Source organism: Hyla sarda, chromosome 1 (genome assembly GCF_029499605.1).
Source record: "Hyla sarda isolate aHylSar1 chromosome 1, aHylSar1.hap1, whole genome shotgun sequence".
NCBI classification, from domain to species: Eukaryota; Metazoa; Chordata; class Amphibia; order Anura; family Hylidae; genus Hyla; species Hyla sarda.
In genome coordinates, this window is record NC_079189.1 from 213,212,310 (window position 1) to 213,239,087 (window position 26,778).

The window sequence follows — 26,778 nt, forward strand, 5'->3', positions numbered from 1 at the left end:
GGAAGTACAGCACGTTACCAAGCACTTCTCCCCCCTCGTTCTAATGATCGGTGGGCATCACAGCACTGAGACCCTGACCAATTAAAAGTTTTGGCATGTCTCTGTGACATGTTTATATATTTTTTTAAATTACAGGGACACTTTAAAGGGGTACTCCAGCGCTAAGACATCTTATCCCCTATCCAAAGGATAGGGGATAAGATGCCTGATCGCAGGGGTCCCGCTGCTGGGGACCTCTGTGATCTTGCACGCAGCACCCCGTTATAATCAGTCCCCGGAGCATGTTCGCTACGGGTCTGATTACTGGCGTCACGGCCCGCCCCGTGTGATGTCACGCTCCGCCCCCTCAATGCACGCCTATGGGAGGGGGCGTGACAATGCTCCGGCCCCCATGATCGCCAGTAATCAGACCCGGAGTGAACATGCTCCAGGGACTGATTATAACGGGGTGCTACGTGCAACATTACCGAGGTCCCCAGCGGCGGGACCCCCGCGATCAGGCATCTTATCCCCTATCCTTTAGATAGTGGATAAGATGTCTATCCGCCGGAGTACCTCTTTAATGATACACTTGAAGGGAATGTGAGCTGACATATATGCTGTTTAATCGTTTAAAATATTTTTTTTTTACGATGCAGCCGATAGCATAGTATCATATATTATAAAATCATAGATCATTAACATTTTCACTGTGAACACCTTTCCTTAGGGGATATTTCTCCTGGTCCCAGGAAAATGTAATCCGTGTTATGTGCCAGAGCCTTCCGCTTGTACTAGGAAACCCTACCTAGAGCGAGACCCAGAGCCATTACATTCTACAGCTCTTGGTCTCTTTAGACTATATTCACAACTCGGAATTTCCATGCGCAATTCTGCTTAGAATTCTGCATGGAAATTCCACTGCAGCAGAGTCCCGTTGAATTCAATGGGATTCTGCTATGCTGTACACACTTCAGAATTTCCGTGGCAGATGTTTCCGGCACAGAAATTCTGAATTCTGTGTCCACAGAAAGAATGAACCTGTTTGTTCTTTCTGCGGACTCTGTGTTGTCCTAGCAGTCTCCAAAATGTCTGCATGGAGATTTTTTCGTGGGGACATTCCGTAGTGTGACCATAGCCTTACAGACCAAATTTTTTAAATTAACACAATTTTTTTTTTTACTATGGTGCTGTGGTCTGCATGACAAATAAGATGAGGTTACACACTAAAATAAACTTAATATACTATACTGTACAGAATTATTAGCATTTTCTTTCTCTCTTCATTCTTATTCTTTGTGTGTCTCAATGTACATTTGGTATATACTGGATAGTACCTGTGTGTTCGGAACAGACATTGGAAGCAAGTTCCCAAATACAGGATATGTTGAGGAAATCTGAAAAGAAAACAGAAAAACTATCAAACCCCACAAGGAATTTTATTACAAAATCTATGCGTTATGTTATAGATTTAAAAAAGAGATGTGAAATGTTATATTATATACAAAGGAAAAAGCCATAGAAAATACAAAGCCAGAGGAATACATTATTTATTTTTACTAAACACATGGAGTATGTCCAAAATAATGGGATGTGTTAGTCTTTCCTTTTCCCTTTTCCTTCTTTCTGTCTGGATTTACTCTTGGCAAGCACTAAACTGTACCAAAAACTGTTTTAGAACCCTTTCAAATAACCCTGGCCTCGCCAGTAAATAGGTATATCTCCCCAGAAGTTATGTCCCCCATAGGCTCATCCCCCATTCTCTCAAAATATATTACTTTATTATGAAAACTATACCTTTGGATATGTAATTTGTGCAGTTTGTACAGTGTTAACAACAGCATATCTCTGCATAATACAGTCCTGTACTTACTAATCACACTAGACAAGGGCCACATACTACCTTAACACAATGACTGCACGTACTGTATCTACTTCAAAGACCAATACAACCAATATTCCCTCATATAATGCCCATGGAGTCGTGGTTCCTAGCATATTATAGGAGCTCACAAAGGGGAACCCCCACAGGGATGCCCGCCTGTCCCAATAGTACAATATACACAGTCCCTCTTGACCAATGAACCAATGAACCCCTATGCAGAGTAACACATGAGTAAATGCAGTATTGCACAATAAGTAGCAACTGCATAAATATTAACTCATTCAAAGTAAAGTGCACGGACAAGGGAAATGAAATGCATCACAATGTAGTAAAAGGAGCGGGTCACCCCCCCCCAAAAAAAAAAGGTCCCCATGTGTTCCGTCACTCCAAGTGTCTTCCTCAGGGGCCCCCTGAGGAAGTCACTTGGAGCCACGGAATGCATGGGGACCTTTCTCCTTTTACTACATTGTGATGCATTTTATTTTGAATGCGTTAATATTTATGCAGCTGCTATACTGTATTTACTTATGTGTTACTATGCATAGGGGTTCATTGGTCTAAGAGGGACTGTGTATATTGTACTATTGGGACAGGCGGGCGTCCCTGTGGGGGGGCCACCAGGAAACTGGGGTTCCCCTTTGTGGCTGAGGGAGGCTGTGAGTTATCTGGCCCCTTGTTTTTAGTGTTTTGAAATGTGTGGTTTATTTTATGTCATGTACTTTAATAAAGCATTAATGAGATAGCTTTGGTGTGCGCGTATATGTGCTTTTGCTTTTCTATGTTATCTTTGTGTTTAGGATACTAGCACTGGTAGCACCCTTATGGATATTATTGGTTGAGCCCACTGTTTTTTGCTTTTGGCTGTAATTTTGATCAGTATCACCTGCACTACAAGCCTGTATGACAGATTAGTGCACGTGATACTGATGACAGATTTGCTTTAAGTAGTGTAGGGGGTGGGGGGGGGGGGGGATGAGTTGTTCAGTTAGGAATTGGAGTTGGGAGAGTGAGTTTAGTGTGAGCTGAGGTACAGTGTGGAGAGGAGTTGGGAGAAGTATTTGATAGTCTGAGGAGGCTTGAAGAGAAGTCTAAAGTTGACAGCCACGCAATTTCCAAGAACCCCATCGCACAGGTACAGTCTCAACCCTGGTGATAAGTAGTGTTGCTCGCGAATATTCACAATGCAAATTTTATTCTCGAATATCGCACTATATATTCGTAATTACGAATATTCTTTTTTTTTTTTCCACAGTACGCATCACAGTGATCATCCCTCTCTGCTTCCAGCTTGTGTGGTGTAAAGAAGGCTCTAATACTACTGTGTGAGACTGGCGCATGAATTTTTGCATATTGCTAATTTTCGCATATGCTAATTTTTGCATATGCGAATTTCCGTTCATGCTAATTTTTGTAAATGCTAATTTTTGCATATGCAAATTTTCGCATATGCGAATGTGCGAAAATAAAATGCGAATATTACGAATATGCGAATTTAGCGAATATATGACGAATATTCGTCCATATATTCGCGAAATATCGCAAATTCGAATATGGCCTATGCCGCTCAACACTAGTGATAAGCTAGAAGCTCCAGGGATTATCCTTCAGTCAGTCTAAGATCAGCGTGGGTTGTCATAAGTCTAAAGCTAAAGTATAAAGTCTGCAGCAATCATACTACAGTCAAGTGAAAGTAACTATAAGTCCCAGCAAGGAAACAGGCTCCCAAGGGTTACTCTGCATCTCCCCTGCTCTGATCTGTAATATAAATGATATTACCATAATTTCTGCCTCAGTAAAAGACAGTTTTCCGTAGCCCTGCATCTGTGGTCATATTTTTCTCCAGCGCTTGGCCCAGGAGAACTGTCTAAACCTTGGAGCATGGTGGTTAAACTGTACGTGTCATCAACAAAAACTTTTGTAGAATTTAAATAATACAATTATATGTATACAGTATACAGTCATGTCCTGACCTATCTAAAGTAAATCTTAGCATGCAAGAAGCTAGTCAATCCAGGAGTACTACAAGTCCTATGGTCAGTGGCGTACGAAGGGGGGGGGGCGGGGGGTGCGGCCCGCCCCGGGTACCACTCTCAAGGGGGGTGCCAGGGACGGACCGACCCGCCGCCGCCGCTGCTGAGGTCCGGGACACTCGTCCCAGATCCCCAGCAGACAGCGGTGCCTTCTCCTGTATGTGCGATACACGCACATACAGGAGAAGGTGTCCCCTCTGTGTGAGCCGCATCTGCAGCTACACAGAGGAGACGTGACCTCCGCCCCCACGCAGCACGCAGTACAGGCGCCGGTGACGTCACTCATCCGGCCCCTGTACGGTGGAGGGGAGAAGACGCGGGCCCTGCTGCTGAGGAGATCGCTGTGTGGGAAATCAGGTGAGCATCCTTTTTTTTTTTTTGCTCTGCATTTACCTATAGGGAAGGGGGGGGGGTGCTCTGCATTTACCTATAGGGAAGGGGGGGAGAGGGGGGGTGCTCTGCATTTACCTATAGGGAAGGGGGAAGGGGGTGCTCTGCATTTACCTATAGGGAAGGGGGGGAGAGGGGGGGTGCTCTGCATTTACCTATAGGGAAGGGGGGGAGAGGGAGGGGGGGTGCTCTGAATTTACCTATAGGGGAGAGGGGGGGGGGGTGCTCTGCATTTACCTATAGGGAAGGGGGGGGGAGAGGGGGGTGCTCTGCATTTACCTATAGGGAAGGAGGGGAGAAGGGAGGTTGCTCTGCATTTACCTATAGGGAAGGGGGAGAGGGGGGGTGCTCTGCATTTACCTATAGGGAAGGGGGGGGAGGGGGTGCTCTGCATTTACCTATAGGGAAGGGGGGGGGAGAGGGGGAGGTGCTCTGCATTTACCTATAGGGAAGGGGGAGAGGGGGGGTGCTCTGCATTTACCTATAGGGGAGAGGGGGGTGCTCTGCATTTACCTATAGGGAAGAGGGGGTGCTCTGCATTTACCTATAGGGAAGGGGGGTACTCTGCACTTACCTATAGAGGAGAGGGAGGGGGTGCTCTGCATTTATCTATAGGGAAGGGGGAGGGGGGGTGCTCTGCATATACCTATAGGGAAGGGGTATATATGTGTATCACTGTATTTTTTTTAACTAACGGCGGTTCCACGGTATATAACGGTATTCCCCCCCCAAATCATGTTACCCGCCAGCGCTGTTCTGACCCCCCCCCCCCCCCGCCCCTATCATGTGACCCGCGCGGTGTTGGGCTTCCCCCCCCAAAATCATGTGACCCGCCAGCACTGTTCTGCTCCCCCCAATTAATGATCAGACCAGCGGGGCACTACTCACATATGTCAAGCACTGCCCTCCTCCTCTTTGTTGGGGGCTGCCGGCAATGGAACTCACTGTACGCCAGTGGTCTCCAACCTGCGGACCTCCAGTTGTTGCAAAACTACAACTCCCAGCATGCCCGGACAGCCGTTGGCTGGGAGTTGTAGTTTTGCAACAGCTGGAGGTCCGCAGGTTTGATACCACTGCTGTACGCTGTATCCCTATGCCCGGGCTGCAAAAGATACAGAAAATAAACTTTTAACTCACCCATGTCGGCCGCACGCTGGGGACGGGAACGCCGGACAGCCGTCAGCCTATCACCGGCAAGAGCGATGTCCCGCCCCTGCCAGTGATAGGCTGAGCCCACTGTCATGTAAGAAGCCGGCTTCATACATGACAGTGGGCTCAGCCTATCACTGGCCAGGGTGGGGCATCGCTCTGGCCGGTGATAGGCTGACGGCTGTCCGGCGTTCCCGTCCCCAGCGTGCGGCCGACATGGGTGAGTTAAAAGTTTATTTTCTATATCTTTTGCAGCCCGGGCATAGGGATACAGCGTACAGCAGTGGTCTCAAACCTGCGGACCTCCAGCTGTTGCAAAACTACAACTCCCAGCATGCCCGGACAGCCGTTGGCCACTAGCGTACAGAGAGTTCCATCGCCAGCTGTCCGGGCATGCTGGGAGTTGTAGTTTTGCAGCATCTGGAGGTCTGCAGGTTGGAGACCACTGGCGTACAGTATAGAGTTCCAGCGCCCGGCGGCCCCCAACAAAGAGGAGGAGAGAGTGCTTGACATATGTGAGTAGTACCCAGCTGGGCTGATCATTAATTGGGGGGAGCAGAACAGTGCTGGCGGGTAACATAGGATTAGTTCCCCGATGTGGGGACAGCGCTGCGCTGGGCTGATAATACATTCCCGAGGGGGAGGGGCCCAACCGGTATTGCGGTATGGGGGAAAATTCATATCGTGCAGCCCAAAAAATGTGGTATTTGGTATGAACCGATATACCTATGGGAAAGAGGGGGGGGGGTGTAGCTCTGCATATACCTATGGGTAAGAGGGGGTGGGGGGTTTAGCTCTGTGTAGACCTATGGGAAAGGGGGGGGGGTGTAACTCTGCATATACCTATGGGAAAGAGGGGGGGTGTAGCGTAGCTCTGCATATACCTATGGGAAAGAGAGGGGGGTGTAACTCTGCATATACCTATGGGAAAGAGGGGGTTACCGGGCTACCTACCTACCTGCCCTTTTACTGTGCAGGACACCAAGGAGGGCATTATTACAGTTTGTGGGCCTATAGAAAGATTGTGTGGAGGAGGGCACTGAATATATGCAGAGTCTGAAATGTTTGTCCTGCAGATGTTAAGAGATCCACATGGTGGTCTTATCCGGACGGAGAAGAAAAGGAAAGAGGACGCCGCTGATCAGAAAAGACGTAATTGTGAGTCCCAAAATGTAACTGTAATCACTTATATGGTATATACATCCTGTGTACAGCTGATATCTACTGCTACATGGTCCTGTATATAATCACTTATATTGTATACAGATTCTTTATAGTATAGTGGTCTGTATATAGTGGTTTTATTCAGTACAGTATGGCGGTATTATCCAGTTATTGTGTGGTGGTATATATTTACTCCTTATATACCAGTATTATTGGTCATGGAAATTTACCTACGTTAAAGTGTTTCTTACATATATACATTTTAGTTTATTGTGTGTGGGATTTGGGTGGAACAGGAGCGCGGCAGAAGATTGACGAGCTGCAGAGCCTAGCAGGGGCCCTTGCCTTTTTTTTGGTCCGGGGGCCCCCGAGTGTTGTCAGTCCGCCCCCGGGGGGAGGGGAGGGAGGGGGTGTAATTAAGGGGGGGGTGCGTGTGTGTGGGGGGAGGGTGCCAAACAAAGGGTCCGCCCCGGGTGCCAAATGCTCTAGGTACGCCCCTGCCTATAGTGTTTAGAAGCAACTGTGATCCCTGAAGGATACTCCAGCGACGTTTGCACTGAATGCTGAACTGTTCCTGTCTATTTTGCAAGTTCCTGAGTAAAATTGAGTAGTTTCCATAATCCTGCATCTGTGGTTGTTATTGTCTCAGCACTTGGCCCTGGAAGCTACTTCTCTTGGAGTGTGGAGGTCAACACTACCCTGGCGTCAACTGTGTCAAATTTTTACTCGCAACCACCGCCAGCAGACCTCACACCAGTGCCTACCACACAACTACATTCAGTGACTCACAGATGACATCTTCTCTGATCAGTAGTCATTCTATTACCCTTTTCTTCTCAATCGGACTCCCATTAGTGTACCATATAGTAATAAAATCCTCACTAGTGGTCCAACTGTGCCCCTTCTCACTAATAATGCCTCTACTGTGATCCCAATTATAAATAATGCTCAGACAGTACCCCACTCATTATTAATGGCCTGCGTAATGCCCCCATTGTGCAATCATACAATAATAATGCCTCATACAGTAAGTGTGCTCACAATAGTCATAGTTCCCCCCATGACTGATATACGAATAGTGCCCCCTGTGTAATATAGTAATGGTAATATTAACCTTCTGTGCCCCTATTAATAATGCCCCCTGTGCCCCTGTACTAATAATAACCAATTGTAGTCACACAGGAAAAAATAATCTTCCCCTAGTATTGGTTCAAACAATGAATGAAGTTGCTGTGTGTCTTATTTAAGGCCTGCAGCCTTGAAGGGATACTTGGGCACGTGCAATGACATTATATCATTATATCCCATCTCAGCAGCTCATAGGTCAGGCCTGAAGTGCCTATGCGTGAATAGTGAAGGGAGCTGACAGCTCCTGCTATACCATTCTATCCTATAGGACACATGCTTTTATCAATGTGTCCTTTATTAGACACACTCAATATTTTGTAGTGTGCTTTGGATTACTCTTTCCTCTATAACAAACTGTTTCCTTCCTTTTGTGTCCTTTAGCAAATGGTCATTATTATAGAATGATGAATAGTCCAAGTTGAAGCTTTAACTATTTCAAGTCTATTTTCAAAATGTAATATCAGGCAAAAGTGATTACTCTGAATACTAAGAATATATACCACCAAGGAACAGACTCTGTTCACTCTATATAACACCCCATGCCCCATGTCCCTGCATTGCTTAAGAAATCAAATAAACTTTGAAAGAACCAATTTGTGTTCGTAATATTGAGAAGGTACAATAAGGTATGGAATGTAATGGTTTCTCTTTCTTCAGATTACCTGTGGTGGAGCAGGTCCTGGCTGCATGAGATTAGCAAGAAGATATTGAGATAAAATCTGTAACAAAGAAGGATACAGTTTAATTTCATGTATAGTAATCTTTCACAAGTATTGCGCATGAGTACATTCAGTTCACGCTAATATATACAATACTGTATATCTATCAGCAGGACACCCAGTGAGCAGCTAAAGCAGACATCCCCTTTAACTGTTTTCAATAGATCTAATGCCATTAATAGGCCTGAACTTCATATATAATCTGTCTAGATGTTACAGACAATATCCCTATTTTCTTATACACTAAACTTGACATGAAGTTGGTTCCCATCTGGACTACACAGTGCTTTTATATGAGCTTCTGTTTACTGACTAGTTCCTATATTTACCTGATATGGATGTAATTGTTGCATTGGTAAAATCTGTGAAATCTGGTTCTGTAAGACTTGGGCTGGTGGCATCACAAAGCCGGGATTAACCTGCTTAAAAATAAAATACATACTGTAGTATATGAAGAATATTGCTGGAGTGAGGAAATCAATGCTATATCCATATAATATGATGCATTTTACCTGAGACTGCTGTGAAATCCTCCCAATGGTATTGTACAGTTGCATTATCTGCCATAGCTGAGAGAGTAATTGAATTATACTGCATGTAAATCATTCATTGTATTATTATAAAATAAATCAAAATTGAAAATCATTTAACTGGGTAGAATGCAGAATTTCTTTATTCTATAGATACTAAACAATAAAGAATAATTAGGGTTAGGAAAACCTATCCCCTATCCTTTGGATAGAGTATAAGTGTCTAATCACAGGTGTCCGCCCACTGGGACCCCTTGTGATCATTTCTATGGCGCTCCAGCTCTCCTCGCTCATGGAGCATGTGTCTCCAGCTTTCCCATAGAGATAAATGGAGGGGACATGTCGACCCCCGGTCGAACCCCCTGCGATCAGAAACTTATCCCATATCCTTTGGATAGGGAATACATTTTCCTAAATGGGACTAACCTTTTTAAGGATATCAGTCATCAGTGACGCCTGCACTAACATCAGTACAGACAGGTAGTGCAGGTGACACCAACAACAACCATACTTACCTGATTCTGTCCCATGCCCCCATTCTCCTGTTATCTTCCGTTGTAGCTTCTGGTCCTGGGCCGACTTGCCCCATAGGTGAAGCTTTCTGACGGGAGAACGGGAGCACAGAATAGGATCAGGTAAGTATAGTTGTCATCATTGTCACCTGCACTAACTGTCCGTACCGACTGGTTAATGTGGGTGACACTGATGACAGGTTTCCTTTAAGCCACATTTTCTAATTTCAGACAACTGCCTCTCTTTTTGATATCTGTATAATATTAACATGACAGGAAAAGTACATTTCTTGAAATGATCACTAGGTGAAAAACCTCATTTAAAAAATTTTTTTATACAGTCATGGCCGTAAATGTTGGCACCCCTGAAATTTTTAAAGAAAATGAAGTATTTCTCACAGAAAAGGTTTCCAGTAACACATGTTGTGCTATACACATGTATATTCCCTTCGTGTGTATTGGAACTAAACCAAAAAAGGAAGGAAAAAAGGCAAATTGGACATAATTTCACAAAAACTCCAAAAATGGTCTGGACAAAATTATTGGCACCCTTTCAAAATTGTGGATAAATAAGATTGTTTCAAGCATGTGATGCTCTTTTAACCCCAAGCCCATTTTGACCTTAAGGAATTTTATTTTTGCATTTTCGTTTTTTCCTCCTCGTCTTCTAAAAATCATAACTCTTTTATATTTTCATCCACAGACTAGTATGAGGGCTTGTTTTTTGCAGTGTCAGAATATACGTCAAAAAGCACCCAGAAATGGATGGCAACAAAGCGCTGGAGAGTTCTGAAGTGGCAGCAATGAGTCCAGATCTAAATCCCATTGAACACCTTTGGAGAGATCTTAAAATTGCTGTTGGGAAAAGGCGCCCTCCAACATTCCGGCTGAGAGGTGTAAGAAGCTTATTGATGGTTATAGGAAGTGACTGATTTCAGTTATTTTTTCCAAAGGGTGTGCAACCAAATATTAAGTTGAGAGTGCCAATAATTTTGTCCAGACCATTTTTGGAGTTTGGTGTGACATTATGTCCAATTTGCTTTTTTTTCTTCCCTTTTTTGGTTTAGTTCCAATACACACAAAGGACATAAACGCGTGTATAGCAAAACATGTGCTACTGCAATCCTTTTCTGTGAGACATACATGGGGTGCCAACATTTGCGGCCATGACTGTATGTTGCTGGGGTAAAAAAGAAAAGTCATACTTACCTACTCCTGACCCCTGCAGGTTCAATTAAAGCTCCTTCCAGTCCCCTACTGCTTCTCTGTTTTCTCTGCTTTCAAACTGAGATTTGAAAACATAGAGAAGCCAGGACCAAGCTGAAAAGTTGATCATCCCACTTGTCAGGGTGCAGGCGACCAATAAGTTCAGTTCAATGCTTCACCCAATTAGGGAACTAACTGCAATAAATAGTGTACAACAAGTGTGCTGTGTGGCCCCTTTATTATCACAATTAGAGTAGTTACCAAAAGCCTGACCCCCACTGATCTCAAAGTGATAACATGTCCAAGAGATGTGCCATTGCTTCATGGGAGAGGAACCCCCTTTAGGGTGTATCAACACATACAGTATCCTGTGTATATTTCATGCTGAAAATTCGAAGCTGCATTCAATTATTTAGTTTATATTAAAATCTTCAGCTTCAAACCTGCAGCATGAAATATGTGCAGGATACTGTACATTTGAATACAACCCTGTACATACCCTGTTTCTTGTTTTGTTTTTGTTTGTTTTTTCTCTTCCTCTACAAGCAATAACATGTATGTATTGTAGATGTTGTGATAACATGAACGGTAGATGTCACCAAGGGGTTAAAGGGTACCTATCATCAAAAAAACTTTTGATATATTATAGATTAATGTATGCAGAATAACTTTACAATTGCATGTTATTAAAAAAATATGCTTCTTTCTATTTAATTTTCCACTTTGAAGAAATGACCACTAGGGGTCTCCCTACCAGTCCTGGCAGCAAGCATTTCAGACTCATGCTGGAGTCCTAAACACTACGAGCTGCCAGTCTGCTTTGTTCACAAAGGAGAACACTCAGAGCTGCCAGCCTGCTTTGTTCACAGTCTGTTTGGCTGTGAACAAAGCAGGCTGGCAGCTCTGAGTGTTTAGGACCCCAGCATGAGTCAGTAATGCTTGCTGACAGGACTGATCGGGAAAAATACAATAGAAAGAAGCATATTTTTCATTAACATGCTATTGGAAAGTTATTCAACATTCATTCATCTAAAATATATCAAAAGTTTATTTGATGAGAGGTACCCTTTAAATAGAAAATTAACCCCGCTAAGATACCTATAATACCTTGGAAGCTATTTATTCATTTGTACACATGCAGGTATTGTAAATGAAATTATATTGTTCACAGGCTTTTTCTGCCATAATATTTGTGAAAGGCTAGATTGTTTCTATTCCTCTGGGTGCCCCCTTGCGGACTAGTATTATAATCTACCATACATTATCAAGTTTTGGTAATTTCATTGCTTATAAGTCAAACTAATAAACAAACAAAAGTAACAAAATCAGGTTGTTCTTTACATTAAGCACATTCCCAGCAGGACCTCATTTTTTTCTGACTTCTGACTCATGGGGATATTCACCTCTGTATAAACACAGGAGAATTATAGGTTAAACTAGATGGTTATTTGTCTTTTCGCATTGCAATGCAACAATGTCCCCTTTGAATTGAAAAACTGGATGTTTTTCAGTTGAAAGAAAATTGCAAATGTCAAAAATGGTTTGTGATTACCCAACATTATTGCAATATAATGTATCTCTGCCACTGTGTTCCCAGGCATGTTACAATGATATTATGGCAGCCTGATAATGAATAGTGATGAGCAGCATTGCCCATATTCAAGTTCGCGATATTTCGCGAATATATAGACGAATATTCGTACTATATTCACGAATTTTGCGAATTCGTTATATTCGCATATGCAAATATTCGCATATTCGAGGAAGAAAACAGTGAGGGGGTGGGCAACTTTACTATTGGTTGCTAGGGATGTTGTTGATAACCTCTGATAAGTGTATTTGCATCATTCTAATTGGCCCACAAGTGAAAAGAAGGAATATGTGGAAAAAAGTGAATATTCGTAATTTCGAATATATAGCGACTATATTAACAATATTCAAGAAATCGCGATATTCGCGATAAAAATTCGAAATGCTAATATTCGCACCCAACGCTAATAATGGATTTGATTCTGTACAAAATTATGCACCTCTGTTCAATCAAATGAAAATACCTTACTGTTACTCTGAAGATACATGGATCTCCTTGGGTGCTGCTTTTCTTATGAGAATTCCTTATGTGTTGTTCAGTGTTCCGGGCTGCTGGGACTACCAGTGGTGTCTCAACATTGCAAGCCCTCGGTATGCACACCAACAAAGCTCCTATGTGTTTCAGAAATTCTGATTTCTTTCGTCAGGGATGGCATCTTTTAACGGAAGCAGTCTTGACATTTTTAGTATTTTGATTATCCAAAAGCGCAGTTGTAATAAACTATTAGCTTGCAAAAAAAAAAAAAAAAAGGTTTGTTGGTATAGTTCACTGTTTTCCAACCTTTTTATTTTTTAGCTCAGGGCACACCTTGGAACTTAGATTTTCCCACATGGCATAGCCAACACCACCTGCCACCCTCCCTGTCCTGTCTCTGTACGTTTTGTTTACTCCACATGTCCCGCTTCCAGAGCCGCACTGGGAGTGTAGGGACTGGACCAAATTAAAATAAGGGTTCATCCGCTACCATCTCCAGCCAGCAGGAGGCGGCAATTTGACAAGCAGCCCGCGAAATGCCTGGGAGAGTATGTAGCTGGTGTCTGATGATTCCCAGCAGTCTGCTCCTTTATTTTGTTGAATGCAGCTCCAGCCCTATCTGTGTTGTGACAGATTTTTTGCCAGCAGTACCGTGGGGAAGGGAGGGGAGGGGTGATAAGCTCTCTGTAGAAGCGATCACTTCCGGGCAGTGAATGTCAGCTACTATCAATAGCCAGACACTGCCACTGCCCAGCATTTAACCCATTAGACGCTGTGATCAATGCCGACCACAGCGTCTAAAGTGACAAATAAAGTTGCTGATCACCAAACCCTAGCGATGTGATTACAGCGATTCAGTGAGCTAAAATGGCAGAGGATGTCCCCTTAAGTGCCTCCTGCCGCCGATCGCCGATCCAGTGATGTAGCCTAGCTAGCCTTCTTATATCAGTGGATCACCAATCTCACTGTGTAATGCTTTGCCATAACAATATAATTATACAGTGAATGCAATCTAACGATTGCATATAAAAGTCCTCTAGGAGGACTTATAAAGTATCAAATAAAAAATTTAAAAAAATTTAAAAAAATTGTAAAAAACCTCCTCCGCTGATAAAAAATTAAATCAACCTCATTTTCCTATTTTACAAAAAATGTTTTTAAATATTTGGTATTGCCGCATGCGTAATTGTTCAAACTAAAATATAATGTTCATGATCCTGAACGGTAAACGGTGTAACCGTAAATAATACCAAACATCAAAAATACAGATTTTTAATCACACCATATGTATAAATAAAAAATTAAGAAAAAGTGATAAAAATTCCCATCAAAACAAGAAAGGCAATAAAAACTATAGATCACGGTGCAATAAAGAGCCACTATACATCCCTGTATATGGAAAAATAAAAAAGTTATAGGGGTCAGAAAAGGACAATTTTATGTATACCAATTTTGTATAGAAAAAAATTGGGTATCGTATTAATCGCATTGACCTACAGAATAAAGATAATGGCCCAGATTTATCAATCTGCCTGAAACCCTAATTGTCTGTTTTTTCTCACAGCAACCAATCACAGCTCAACTTTCACTTTACCGGAGCTCATTAAGATATAAAAGTTGAGCTGTGATTGGTTGCTGTGAGAAAAAACAAACAATTAAGGTTTCAGACAGATTGATTAATGTCCCCAAATGTATCTTTTTACCATAAAGTGCACTGTGAAAAACTGAAAAATGTAAGATGTCTTTACAGAGTACAATTAGTCGTGCAAAAAACAAGCCCTCATATGGGTCTGTAGGTGAAAAAAAATAATTATGGCTCTTAAAAAAACAGAGGAGGTAAAATGAAAATGCAAAAATGAAAATTGTCTTTGTTCTTAAGGCCAAAATGGGCTACGCCCTTAAAGGGTTAATCTTGGCGAGGGGGCAGCTACCTACAGGGGACAACTATTTCCGGGGGGATCTACCTACAGGGTGCAACTATCTAGAGGGGATCTATTTACAGGGGAAATATCTACAAGGGGCAGCTATCTACAGGAAGACCTACCTACAGAGATACCTACGTAATTGAGGAAACTACTTAAGGAACCTATTTACCTACTGGAGTGCCATAACTATCTAATGGTGGGGACCTACCTACTCTGATCACCTACTCATCAAGATCATCTGGGCCAGATAGAAAAGACAAAGGAAATTGAGCAGATCCAACTAAAAAGATGTAACCTATGAGGCAATGGAAATCACTGCAATTAGTTTTATATTAACATAATTCATAACCTTCAAAAAAAAGACCAGAGCCCATCAAGTTCAACCTATGCCCCTATTGTGTTGATCCAGAGGAAGGCAAAAAAACATTATGAGGATGGGGGTAAAAGAATTTGCCAAATATAGCATTAGAATAAATCCCTGGATAAACATTCTGTCCCCATCTATCTAGTATCCATAACCTGTGATGTTATTCCTTACCAGGAACATGTTCAGGCCCCTTTTGAACCCTTTCATCAAGTTCACCATGAAAACTTCCTCTGGCAGAGCGTTCCATAGTCTTACGACCTATGGTCTACAGCACATGCTCTTTCTGAGGCCCGATTCTGGAAATCACTGGGGGTCCCAGAGTTCAGACCCCTCAACAATCAGATACTTATCCCCTATCCTCTGGATGGGAGATAAGATATTTTCTTACCGAACAGCCCACAGTTTTTGCTACTGTGGTAGTTACTCCAAGATTCAAATAAAGTCTCTAATTTATGCCACTGTATAGGCACAAAGTAGCATACTGTACATCATTGATTGACCTATTTTGCATACTGTGCAATAAAGAGTCCGGGTCTATAGAGTCTGAAGGTTTGAGTAGTAGAACAATACTTTTTTGGTCATTGGGTATCTACAAGCTATTGAGAGTTCAGGTAAGCCAAAGCCTTGACAGCCATTGTCAGAATCCTAGTTGGCCCTTATTCATGTTGAGCTCCTCCTCTTTTATGTTCTGCATGCATATTAGCTATGCTACGTTCTTTCACACAATGCATACATATTAGGCTGATGCAGCTTTATATGCATGCATAACATAATTTTTTCATAGTAAAAGAAGAATATATATAATGTTAAATAATTATAATATAGAGTTTTGTAAATATTTCATTGTGCGTAATTGTCTGGCATCTTAAAGAGAATCTGTGACCACTCCTGATTGTCATGAATGGGGGGCAGGGAGAAAGTGCAGCCCTAAGCTGTCCCTAAGACAACTCTCCCTGCCTACTTGCCCATCCTCCTTAAACGACAGATCGATAACTTGGAGCGGGTCCCTTCCTGCACTAAAGTGCAATGGCGTCAAGGTCAACAAAACCAAACAACCAAAACCAACCAAACAACCAAACGGAACAGGCCAGGAACAAACAGGAATACAATAACCAACAAACAGATAACCCAGGCAGGAAAGAAATACTAATAAAGCAGGATAAAGCATACTAACATACAGTACAGAAACTGGAATCAAGATTAACGGCAGATATGATTGCAAGATTGGATATTGGGATAAGATTACAGCAGACAAAACCAGGAGATGTAGGGTATGAACAGGTTAACTGAATGCCAGAACACTAAATGGTTAAGGAAATATAAAACACTGTTCACACTGGACTCAGAACAAGGAACACACTAGACACCCCACTCCAAGCATGGAGGGACATCAATACCAAAGCCAAATAGACTCCTAGCCAGCAGACACTCTCCACCGAGTGATCCGGATACTGGCCTAGAAGGAAATGGAAATACTAAATACAAGCAAACACGGATACAGGCACAAGACTACTCACTCACTCCTAGATAGATGGATTAGCACAAGGCTCAAGAATTCTATCCTAGGAATAGCAGGATATAACAAAGTCAAAACAGGACTAAAAATGCACAGTGTGAATACGGGCTAAGGCAACACAAAGCAAATTCAGGACGGACATCACAATACTAAAACCCGATAGATGTACTAAAACCTGACAGGCTAAAATCTATATATCAAACAGGACAGGTAGCCGTGGATAAATACTAAAACAGACAAAAGCGAAGTGCAAGATAAACCAGACATGGTCAGAGTAGAACTCAATTACCACCCCAAGTTCAAGCAGAGCTCGGGCCTAAATAAAACAACCCCAGCTGCCATAGGCAAAGAGCATTAACTCATCCCAAGCCAGGGAGAATAGCACTGAAAACTGCTCAGACACAAACTTAGTGCCTGAACAGACCCCAAAACAGAAAAATACAAAAACACATACACGGACATTACATTGACTGTTTGTTTTAGTAAATATTTTTGTTCCACATGAATTTACAATTCTGAACATTTTTTTTTTAGAACTCTGCATTGTGTTGTTCCTATTACTTTTCTCTGAAATCTATGAATAATTTAACAGTTGAAAATTACCAGTTCAAAGTGTGCCCTTCGCAGGTTAACACTGTCCAGTCATTGCTGAGTCAAGGTATTGAGGGACATTCTCCTTTCTGACAAGGGTAATGCTATCACCCAGCAATTTAATCTGCGGCTCCATGGCCACTTTAGCTGTGACACGGGTCACGTAGCCAAAAATGGCCACGACACACTCCCTGAATCGTCATGCTTCGCAGCTGATGTATGTGAATTGTGACCCGCCTTGGCCTTATTCATACATTTCTAGGAGGAATACCAGAAGAATGGCACAATGTAGATTTCAGAGTAAACACTCCAGATTGGTTATTATAAGAAGAATACAAATATTTAGTAAAGTAACAACAAAGACATGAAAATATGGGCTGTACAAAACAGTTTTAAAATATATAAATCCATCTCTTGTTTTATCACAAGTTAAAGCCAACTGTTATTATTTTTGTAAAAAAATCTAATTTATAAAGCACCCAAATACTTCTTAGTGCTGTAAAGAGGTTGTAATGAGTCCCTGTTCCTATTGTACAGTTGATATGCAGTCTTAATCCAGTCTTCCCCTCTTTTCCTGATGTTAGTGGCTACTGTAACTGAGGGATCCATTTGCCAGCCAGTATTCACAACCCCTAGATGTGTGTAAATAACAAGATCAAACAATAGGTGATCTCTCCGAATACTCTAGTTTGGCTTTATCTTGCCAGTATTATGTAAACACTCTTGAAGCCAACCCTTGTCAGTCGCTCAGCAAGTACCTTTTGTGGTATGATATACCTTTTACTATGGTCATCGCAATATCTAAATACACAGCAGGAAAAAACACATTTGAACTACGCAGTGCAGAAGATCCATTCATACAGAGTATAAAGATGCAGGTTTTGCATGTGATAAATATATGTGTATATATATCTATATATAAAATAAGTAAATGTGATACTTACTGGATATGCAGAACTGCATTTTGTTATGCAAAGCAAAAGGACCAAAGTTGTCTTCATGGCTATAAACCTCTGTTGGAAAACATTTGCATCCTATTTATTTATGAATTTATTTAGTTATTTATTTAATTATTAGAATTCTGACATTATGATTAGCCCACCACCCACTCCTCTATTGATTATCGAATCCAAATATTACAACACATTTTTAATTCTAAAAACATATAACTTTTTGGGTTAAACATAGCCTAGAAATTATTTCCAACGTACCTGTCTTTTTCCTATAGTCAGTCTCCAGAGGTTTCGATTTTAACTTCAACAGATAAACTCTTATATTTGGGAAGGTAAGAGCCCTTAAAATGAATGTTAATATGTTTTTCTGAATACTACTGACCAACCAGGGCTTAGATTGCAGTGTGATGTCATGTGGTTTGCACATTAGCCCAACATTTCATTAGCTTTCTCAGTAGACACTCTACAACTTTGTCTCTCCTAAATATCAGGTGCTACATATGGAAATTACAATTAATGTGATGTAATTCAGTCTAAGTCCATTGCTTTGTCCCTTACACAGAAAGAATTATTTACATACAGGAAAGCCAAAGATAAAAGGTGTAAAAACTTCACAGGAAAGCCTTAAAGGGGAACTTCGGTGGGAAAAAAAAATGTTTTCAGATCAGCTGGTGCAAGTAAGTTAAACAGATTTGTAAATCACTTCTATTTAAAAATCTTACCCCTTCTAGTACTTATCTGCTGCTGTATATTACAGATATACTACAGATATACAGCAAAATTTGTGACGTTCTTTCCAGCCTGACCACACTGCTCTCTGCTGACACCTCTGTCCGTGTCAGGAACTGTCCAGAGCAGGAGAGGTTTTCTATGGGGATAATATTCTAATCTGGACAGTTCTTGACATGGACAGAGGTGTCAGCAGAGAGCATTATTGTCAGACAGAAAAGAAATTCACCAATTTCTCTGTTTTATACAGCAGTTAATAATTACTGGAAGGATCAAGATTTTTTAATAGAATTCATTTACAAATCTATTTAACTTTCAGGCACCAGTTGATTTGAAAACATTTGTTTTCTACTTGTTTCCACCAGAGTTCCCCTTTAAAAAACTAAATCAGCATAGTCTGTAGAGAAGATGAGGATCGTGTAACATAGTTGAATCTTTTTAATATGTGCTTTGGTACTCTGGTGGAAAACTTTTTTTTTTAATCAACTGGGGCCAGAAAGTTCTTTTCTTTTTTAATTTATTTTCTGTCTGACCACAGTGCTCTCTGCTGCCACCTCTGTCCATGTCAGGAACTGTCCAGAGCAGGAGAAAATCCCCATAGCCAACCTCTCCTGCTCTGGACAGTTCCTGGCATGGACAGAGGTGAAAGCAGAGAGCACTGTGGTCAGACAGAAAATAAATTCTAAAAGAAAAGAACTTCCTCTGGAGCATACAGCAGCTAAGTACTGGTAGGGTTAAGATTTTTAAATAGAAGTAATTCACAAATCTGTTTAACTTTCTGGCACCAGCTGATTTAAAAAACAAATTGTTTTCCACCGGAGTACCCCTTTAGATAGGGTTCAGAAGCTAAAAGTTTTTAATAAGAAACTTAACACAAAAACAAAGAGGCACAATCTTAGCTTAGTTTGGGGGAACATCAGAAACAATGGCATAAAATATTATACTTCCAGCAGATGTTGTTGGTAAATCCACAGTAAATGGTTATAAAGGGATTCTGTCAGTTCTACATGATACTCAGCGCTCAAGTGTCAAGGAGGCGTCGCCAGGTACATTATACGCACCTAATTCCTTCCCCACTGCTTCCTGGCCTACATGACTGATATGCAGAGCTAAGCTTCTAACACTGAGCCCTTTACATCAATCAGTCCGGGCGTATAGTAGGAGAAGTCATACATAATATGCTTGGTAATGCCTCCTTGATGCTGAGCATGCTAAATAGCTGACAGATTCCCTTTAAACATCCCTGGGATAAACTAATATCTATCCAAAGATAAAAAGGAATAATAAAGGGCAGACTACATGGACCAGGAGTATAATCTCTATTGCATAAGACAGTTGTTTTAGACCAAATTCTTTGTTTACATAAGCAATAAGGACTTATTTTTTTCCTTTTTACACATCTGGCATTTAAAAAGAAAAAAAACACAGTAAAACAGATGAAATTATTGCTTTTTTTCCACACAAAAACATAAAGAAAACACTATGTTGATATACTGTATAGCAAGTCCTATTTAAGAGTTTTGCATTGAAGCTAGAGCTTTGGTGCAGTTGTTAGTGGGTTGTATTGTGGGGTTTTTCTTTTTGAGTATTTTTTTTCTACAGATAATTTTTACTAAAGGTTTTTTGCAAAGAAAAGAGAGTTAGAATGATGTACCTCTACAGCACATTTATCTGTAATATACTTTACTATATCCCTCTCCCTTACACAGTCTGGCATTTTCATAAAAGTCAATAAGTTAGACTGAAACATCACATTTTGGATTACTTTCAATAAATATCAACTCTATTCGTATAAATTTAAAGCCAATCTGCAATTTTAGGTAACTTTCCAGATAAGCTGTCAAGTGCTTGTACATGAGGTGTAGTACTATTCCTGGCCTTTATATTTTCAATAAATAATGTTTTAGTCCCTGTTCAGACTCCAACTCTAGTTTTCAGTTATCCTTGAGCTAGTGAACAAAGACTAGCTTCTATTATGCATTCCATAAAAATAGCAGCATGGATGACATTATAGAGCAATACTAAGGAGGGTAAGCTGTGAATTCAGCACTTGAATGACTTATAACACTCACCAAAAGCTGCTGGAGATTCTCCTTGTCTCTCACACAAAACGCTTACACCCCCCCCCCCCTTAGACTTCTATGGTCAGCTGTAACCTAATTCTTCAAAAAAACTGTGTTGCTGTGTAACTAGACATGTCCCATTAGCTGCCCTGACTAGTAAGAATTGTCCAATTTACAGCGGACTCTAGTATGATCCAGGTGCTCTGCCATGTGACAGCTGTTATAAGGACCAGTAAGAGAAGTTGATCTGCAGGCTTCGATTTCATTGGGACTAGCTGAATTTCTATTGGACCTCCCAACTTTCCAGCAACAGATGATGTCAGAGAACAGATGATGGAGAGAAGCTGATGCCACTAGCTGTGACTTACCTCCTGTCTCCCCATTTAGTTTATTTGGTTGGCTATGCCAAACCTTTTTTTAAATATAGTAGTAGCTCCTGACGCCATCTGGGAAAATATTGATGCCATTCACTCAGATATGATGGGCTGAATAACCTCTTCTGACTTGCTGAATTGGATTCCCGCATCCTGAGATTGCTCCTTATGTTTGTTATATTCACTTTCTCAACGCCTTATGCCTCACATGTGATTTTGTATATAGATTCTGGTTTATAATGTGTCCTGTATTTGTATTTTTCTTTTTTTTTTAGTCTATGGCATGAATATTTTCATAGCTCATCATTTTATTAATTCACGTCATCATTACTTCAAGGCATAAGTTGGACGATTCCTACTTTCTACAGTATGAACCATGGGGATTAGTGATTGGTCCCGATATATTACCTCCAAAATAAAGCTAATCCTCCTCCATTTTAGCATGAAAAACTACTAAGGATAAATTAAAAAAGGAGGCAGATATCAAAACTATCTAAAAGGCATGTGTCCATGGTAAGTGCTCTGTTTTTCAAGGCCAATGATTATTATTCTCCTCAGTGGTGTGTAGGTATGAATTTACTGTTCCAGACTTTGGGATGAAGTCATAAATAGAAACTGAAGGCTGGGACATTTTCTAATTAGTACTGTACGTATGAGTAAGAAAACAGGTTTACCGCACACAGCCTTTTTAAATCCTTGTCTGAGACATTAAATTAAAGTGTCTGAAAGTGTTCCTTTATGCCCAAAGTTGAATATAAATTTCAACACTTCTGACGAGTCTAATCTGTTTTGATAAATAAGAATTCCGTCACAAAATTCGTATTAAAAGTTCAGGCAACATGTTCAAAGTTTGTGCAATTGAGCATGGTGATGGAGATTTGTCAATTGTGTGAACATTTTGCAATATTTTGTTTCATTTGCACAGTTTTTCTGGCTGGGTTTATGTGTCTAATTTAAGAAATTGCGTGCATTTTCATAAGAATGCTCAATGGGCAAAAAGACACATCATTGCATTTCCCACATCATATGCCACCTACGGATTGGAGTATACTAGAGAAATTTTTACGCTGATGATAAATGTAACAACTCTAAACACAACTTTGACCGATCCAAATACAAAGTGACAAAGCGAGCACAAACTGCACACAAATAAAGCAAATACAAACACAAATAGGACACAATTAAAAAAAAATAAAAAAAAATTGAAAAAAAAAAACAAATGATAAATGATGGTCCTGGGGTTCAGGGAGTTGAAGTTTTGCAACAGCAGTGGAAACAGGTTAGAGAATACTGCTCTAGCCCATGGACAACCTGCTCTATGCAGACACGGTTACCTCAACTATAAGACAATTTGAGAAAGGACACTAATCCTCACAGGTAAGAGTGCTGAGGTATGCCCCCTTGGCTTATCCTGGCAAACACCAACAGAGGAGAAGGAGAAGCACTGCCAGCTTGTCTGGGTAAGGCTATGGGTCAGGTGAACAGGGAGGTCATGGGCTTTAATACTAAAGGGCTCACTGCAGCATGGAGATGGAGTGGCCACAGGGAACAGGGTCTCCTCTGGAGCAGTGCAGAAGATGTGCCCCCCCGCCACAAAGGCAGCAGAAGGGCCACTAGTAGCAAACTGTGGAAGGGTTGTAGGTACAGGTGTCCATCATGCACTGCAGCCTTTCCAAAATAATCTTCTCCCCCAGATTCTACTTCCACAGCACTGGCAGTAGGTCCTCTGGGCTGTACATGTGGTCTCAGTCACTCACTCCCATTATGGCCTGCACTAGTTACCTCAATCTCACCCCAACACTAGTGCCTGCCGCATTCTCCACTGGCACACTTTGATAGTACTACTGAGTCCACTCCCATTCTATAACACGGGGCCACGGCATGGCCACGCTCCATATCGGGTCGGGCCCAGCCTCTAACAACAGCCGGGACCCATAGCTAATAGCGCGCGGCACTGATCGTGGTGCCATGTGCTGTTAACCCTTTAGACGCAGCATTCAAAGTTGAACGCCACGTCTAAAGTGAAAGTAAATAATTGTCGGTTAGCTCAGGGGGCTGTCCGCGGTGAAATCTCGGCATCCCGAACAGCTGTGACACAGCAGGAGGGTCCCTTAACTTGCCTCCTGGTGTCCGATCGCCGAATGACTGCTCAGTGCCCCAGGCATGAGCAGTCAAGAGGCAGAATCATTGATAAATGGTTTCCTATGAGAAGCCATTGATCAATGTAAAAGATCAGTTTGTGCAGTTTTATAGCCCCCTATGGGAGCTATAACATTCCAAAAAAAAAAAAAAGTTAAAAAAAGAATTAATAAAGATCATTTAATCCCTTCCCTAATAAAAGTTTGAATCACAACTCTTTCCCATAAAAAAAAAAAACAGTGTAAATAAAAATAAAAATAAACATATGTGGTATCGCTCCGTGCTTAAATGTCCGAATTATAAAAATATATTGTTAATTAAACCGCACACTCAATGGCGTACATGCAAAAAAATTCCAAAGTCCAAAATAGCGTATTTTTGGTCACTTTTCTATCATGAAAAAATGAATAAAAAGCGATCAAAAAGTGTGGTCAAAACAAAAATGGTACCGATAAAAACTTCAGATCACAGTGCAAAACATGAGCCCTCATACTGCCCCATAGGCAGAAAAATTTAAAAGTTATAGGGATCAGAAGATGACAATTTTAAACGTGTAAATTTTCCTGCATGTAGTTATGATTTTTTTCAGAAGTACGACAAAATCAAACATATAAAAGTAGGGTATCCTTTTAATCATATGGACCTACAGAATAAAGAGAATGTGTCATTTTTACCGAAAAATTTACGGTGTAGAAGCAGAAGCCCCCAAAAGTTACAAAATGGCGTTTTATTTCCGTTTTGCTGTAGATTTTTGGGTAAAATGACTGATGTCATTACAAAGTAGAATTGGTGGCGCAAAAAATAAGCCATCATATGGATTTTTAGGTGCAAAATTGGAAGAGTTATGCTTTTTAAAGGTAAGGAGGAAAAAATGAAAGTGCAAAAATGGGAAAAACCCTGGTCCTTAAAGGGGTATTCCAGGAAAAACTTTTTTTTTTTAGATCAACGGGCTCAAGAAAGTTAAACAGATTTGTAAATTACTTCTATTAAAAAATCTTAATCCTTCCAATAATTATCAGCTGCTGAAGTTGAGTTGTTCTTTTCTGTCTAAGTGCTCTCTGATGACACGTGTCTCGGGAGCTGTCCAGAGTAGAAGCAAATTCCCATAGCAAGCCTATTCTGCTCTGTGCAGTTCCTATGGGAATTTGCTTCTACTCTGGACAGATCCCGAGACATGTGTCATCAGAGAGCACTAAGACAGAAAAGAACAATTCAACTTCAGCAGCTCATAAATACTGAAAGGATTACGTTTTTTTTAATAGGAGTAATTTACAAATCTGTTTAACTTTTTGGAGCCAGTTGAGATATATATATATATATATATATATATATATATATATATATATATATATATATATAAAGGGGATACCCCTTTAAGTGAATTTCCCCTGTAGCATTCAGCAGCTAATAAGTACAGGAAGGATTAAGATTTTTTAATACAAGTAATTTTCAAATCTGTTTAACTTTCTGGCACCAGTTGATTTAAAAAAAAAATTCCACTGGAGTACCCCTTTGAGGACCAATCCAATTTTATTTTTGGATATTGGTTTTTTCCTCCTTGCCTTCTAAAAATATTTTCATTCACAGACCCATATGAGAGTTTGTTTTTTGCATCACCAATTTTACTTTGTAATGACATCACTTATTTTACCATAAAATGTACGACGCAACCAAAAAAATATTATTTATGTAGGAAAATTGAAAAGAAAACCACAATTTAGCAAATTATGGAAGGTTTTGTTTTCACGCTGTACACTTTCCGGTAAAAATGACATGTTTTCTATATTCTGTGGGTCAATACGATTAAAATGATACCCATGTTATATGCTTTCCCATAATTGTACCGCTTTAAAAAAAATCTAAGACTATTTTAACAAAATTTGTATGTTTGAAATTGCCCTATTTTGGCCACCTATAACTTTCTCATTTTTTCGTATACAGGGTAATATGAGGGCTCATCTTTTGCGCCGTGATCTGTAGTTTTGATTGGTACCACTTTTGCTTCGGTTTTACTTTTTATTCATTTTTTATAAATGTTTTGGGAATAATTTTTTGGATTTTAAATTTTTTTACATTTACGCCGTTCACCGTACGGGATAATTAACAATATATTTTGTATAACAACTATGGAGTCCAACGTTTATACTCTGACATAAAAGGGTAAAATCTTTGATAAAAGATTTATCAAAACCTGTACAGAGGAAAAGTGCTACACCTGCCCATAGCAACCAGATTGCTTCTTTCATTTTTAAAAAGGACTCTAGGTAAAATGGGAAAAACGAAGGATTGACATTTTTTTTAAACATTTTTTTTAAACATTTTTTTTTTACACTTTAATAGTCCCCATAGGGAACAATTTATTGCAATCATTTGATTGCTAATTCTGTTCAGTGCAATGCATAGGGCATAGCACTGATCAGTGTTATCCGTGATCTTCTGCTCTGGTCTGATTGATCTCAGACCAGAGCAGAGATCCCTGGAGACGGATGGAGGCAGGTGAGGGGACCTCCGTCTGCCATTATGGATGATCGGCTCCCCTGCGGCAGCGCTGCAGGCGATCCGATCATCCATTTAAAGTACCACACTGGTGTAGATGCCGTGATCGCTATTGATTATGGAATCTGATGGGTTAATGGCAAACATCCACGCGATTGTGGATGTCTGCCATTACCGGCGTGTCCCTGGCTGCTGATAGCAGCTGGGACCTGCCGCGCATGAGCACGGTCATGGCGGAGCGTAAATGTACGTCATGGTGCGTTAAGTACCACGGCACCATAACGTACATTCACCATAACGTACATTGTCAGTCATAACAGGTTTGGGCAAGAACAAAAGATTTTAAATTCAGTGCGATGAGTGGTGCAAAAAATTGCCCTTTATTGAGGCGCTATTAAACATTACCCATACATTCCTTGACGTATACTCACCTTGGAAGTGGGATCTGTGCTGGATACAAGTGATCAGTCCGGAAATAGGTGAGTGGGTTTCTCTCTCTACCACATTTGTAAAACAGCTATGGAGTCCAACATTTTTACTGAGACATCAAGATTCATCAAAACCTGTACAGAGGAAAAGTGCTACACTTGCCCATAGCAACCAGATTGCTTCTTTCATTTTTAATAAGGACTCTGAAAAATGTGTCTGATTGGTTGCTATGGGCAACCATAGCCCTCTTCCTTTACACAGGTTTTGATAAATCCCCCCAAAGTTTATTAAGTATGGACCATAGAAAGGGTGTAGAAAATTTAAGGTGGCCCTGTTTTAGACCCATTTGTCCATCATAAATGGCCTCCTAAATTCTTTTAAGGGCTACTGACACAAACCTCATCACTAAAAAGGCATTAGTAGTACCTAAGGCCCCTTT

At 40.8% G+C, this 26,778-nt stretch overlaps 1 protein-coding gene across 7 annotated transcripts in view; it reads right to left on the minus strand.

Moving 5' to 3' along the window:
* The window catches only part of LOC130363049 (amelotin-like), a 67,352-nt gene extending 40,892 nt beyond the window's left edge, over positions 1 to 26,460 (minus strand). For 2 of the 7 annotated variants that reach the window (XM_056568391.1, XM_056568358.1), the window contains exons 1-5: positions 9,206 to 9,326; positions 8,957 to 9,013; positions 8,774 to 8,863; positions 8,388 to 8,444; positions 1,317 to 1,376 (exon numbers count right to left, since the gene is read on the minus strand). In XM_056568391.1, the coding sequence (XP_056424366.1) occupies positions 1,317 to 1,376; positions 8,388 to 8,444; positions 8,774 to 8,863; positions 8,957 to 9,013; positions 9,206 to 9,268 (327 nt within the window). In that variant the 5' untranslated portion in view covers positions 9,269 to 9,326. Of the gene's footprint in view, positions 1 to 1,316; positions 1,377 to 8,387; positions 8,445 to 8,773; positions 8,867 to 8,956; positions 9,014 to 9,205; positions 9,327 to 9,400; positions 9,576 to 18,100; positions 18,170 to 26,341 lie in introns of those variants that run through there. The other 5 variants (XM_056568371.1, XM_056568363.1, XM_056568400.1 and 2 more) reach the window with 5 other exon arrangements.
* Between the last annotated feature and the right edge of the window lie 318 nt (positions 26,461 to 26,778).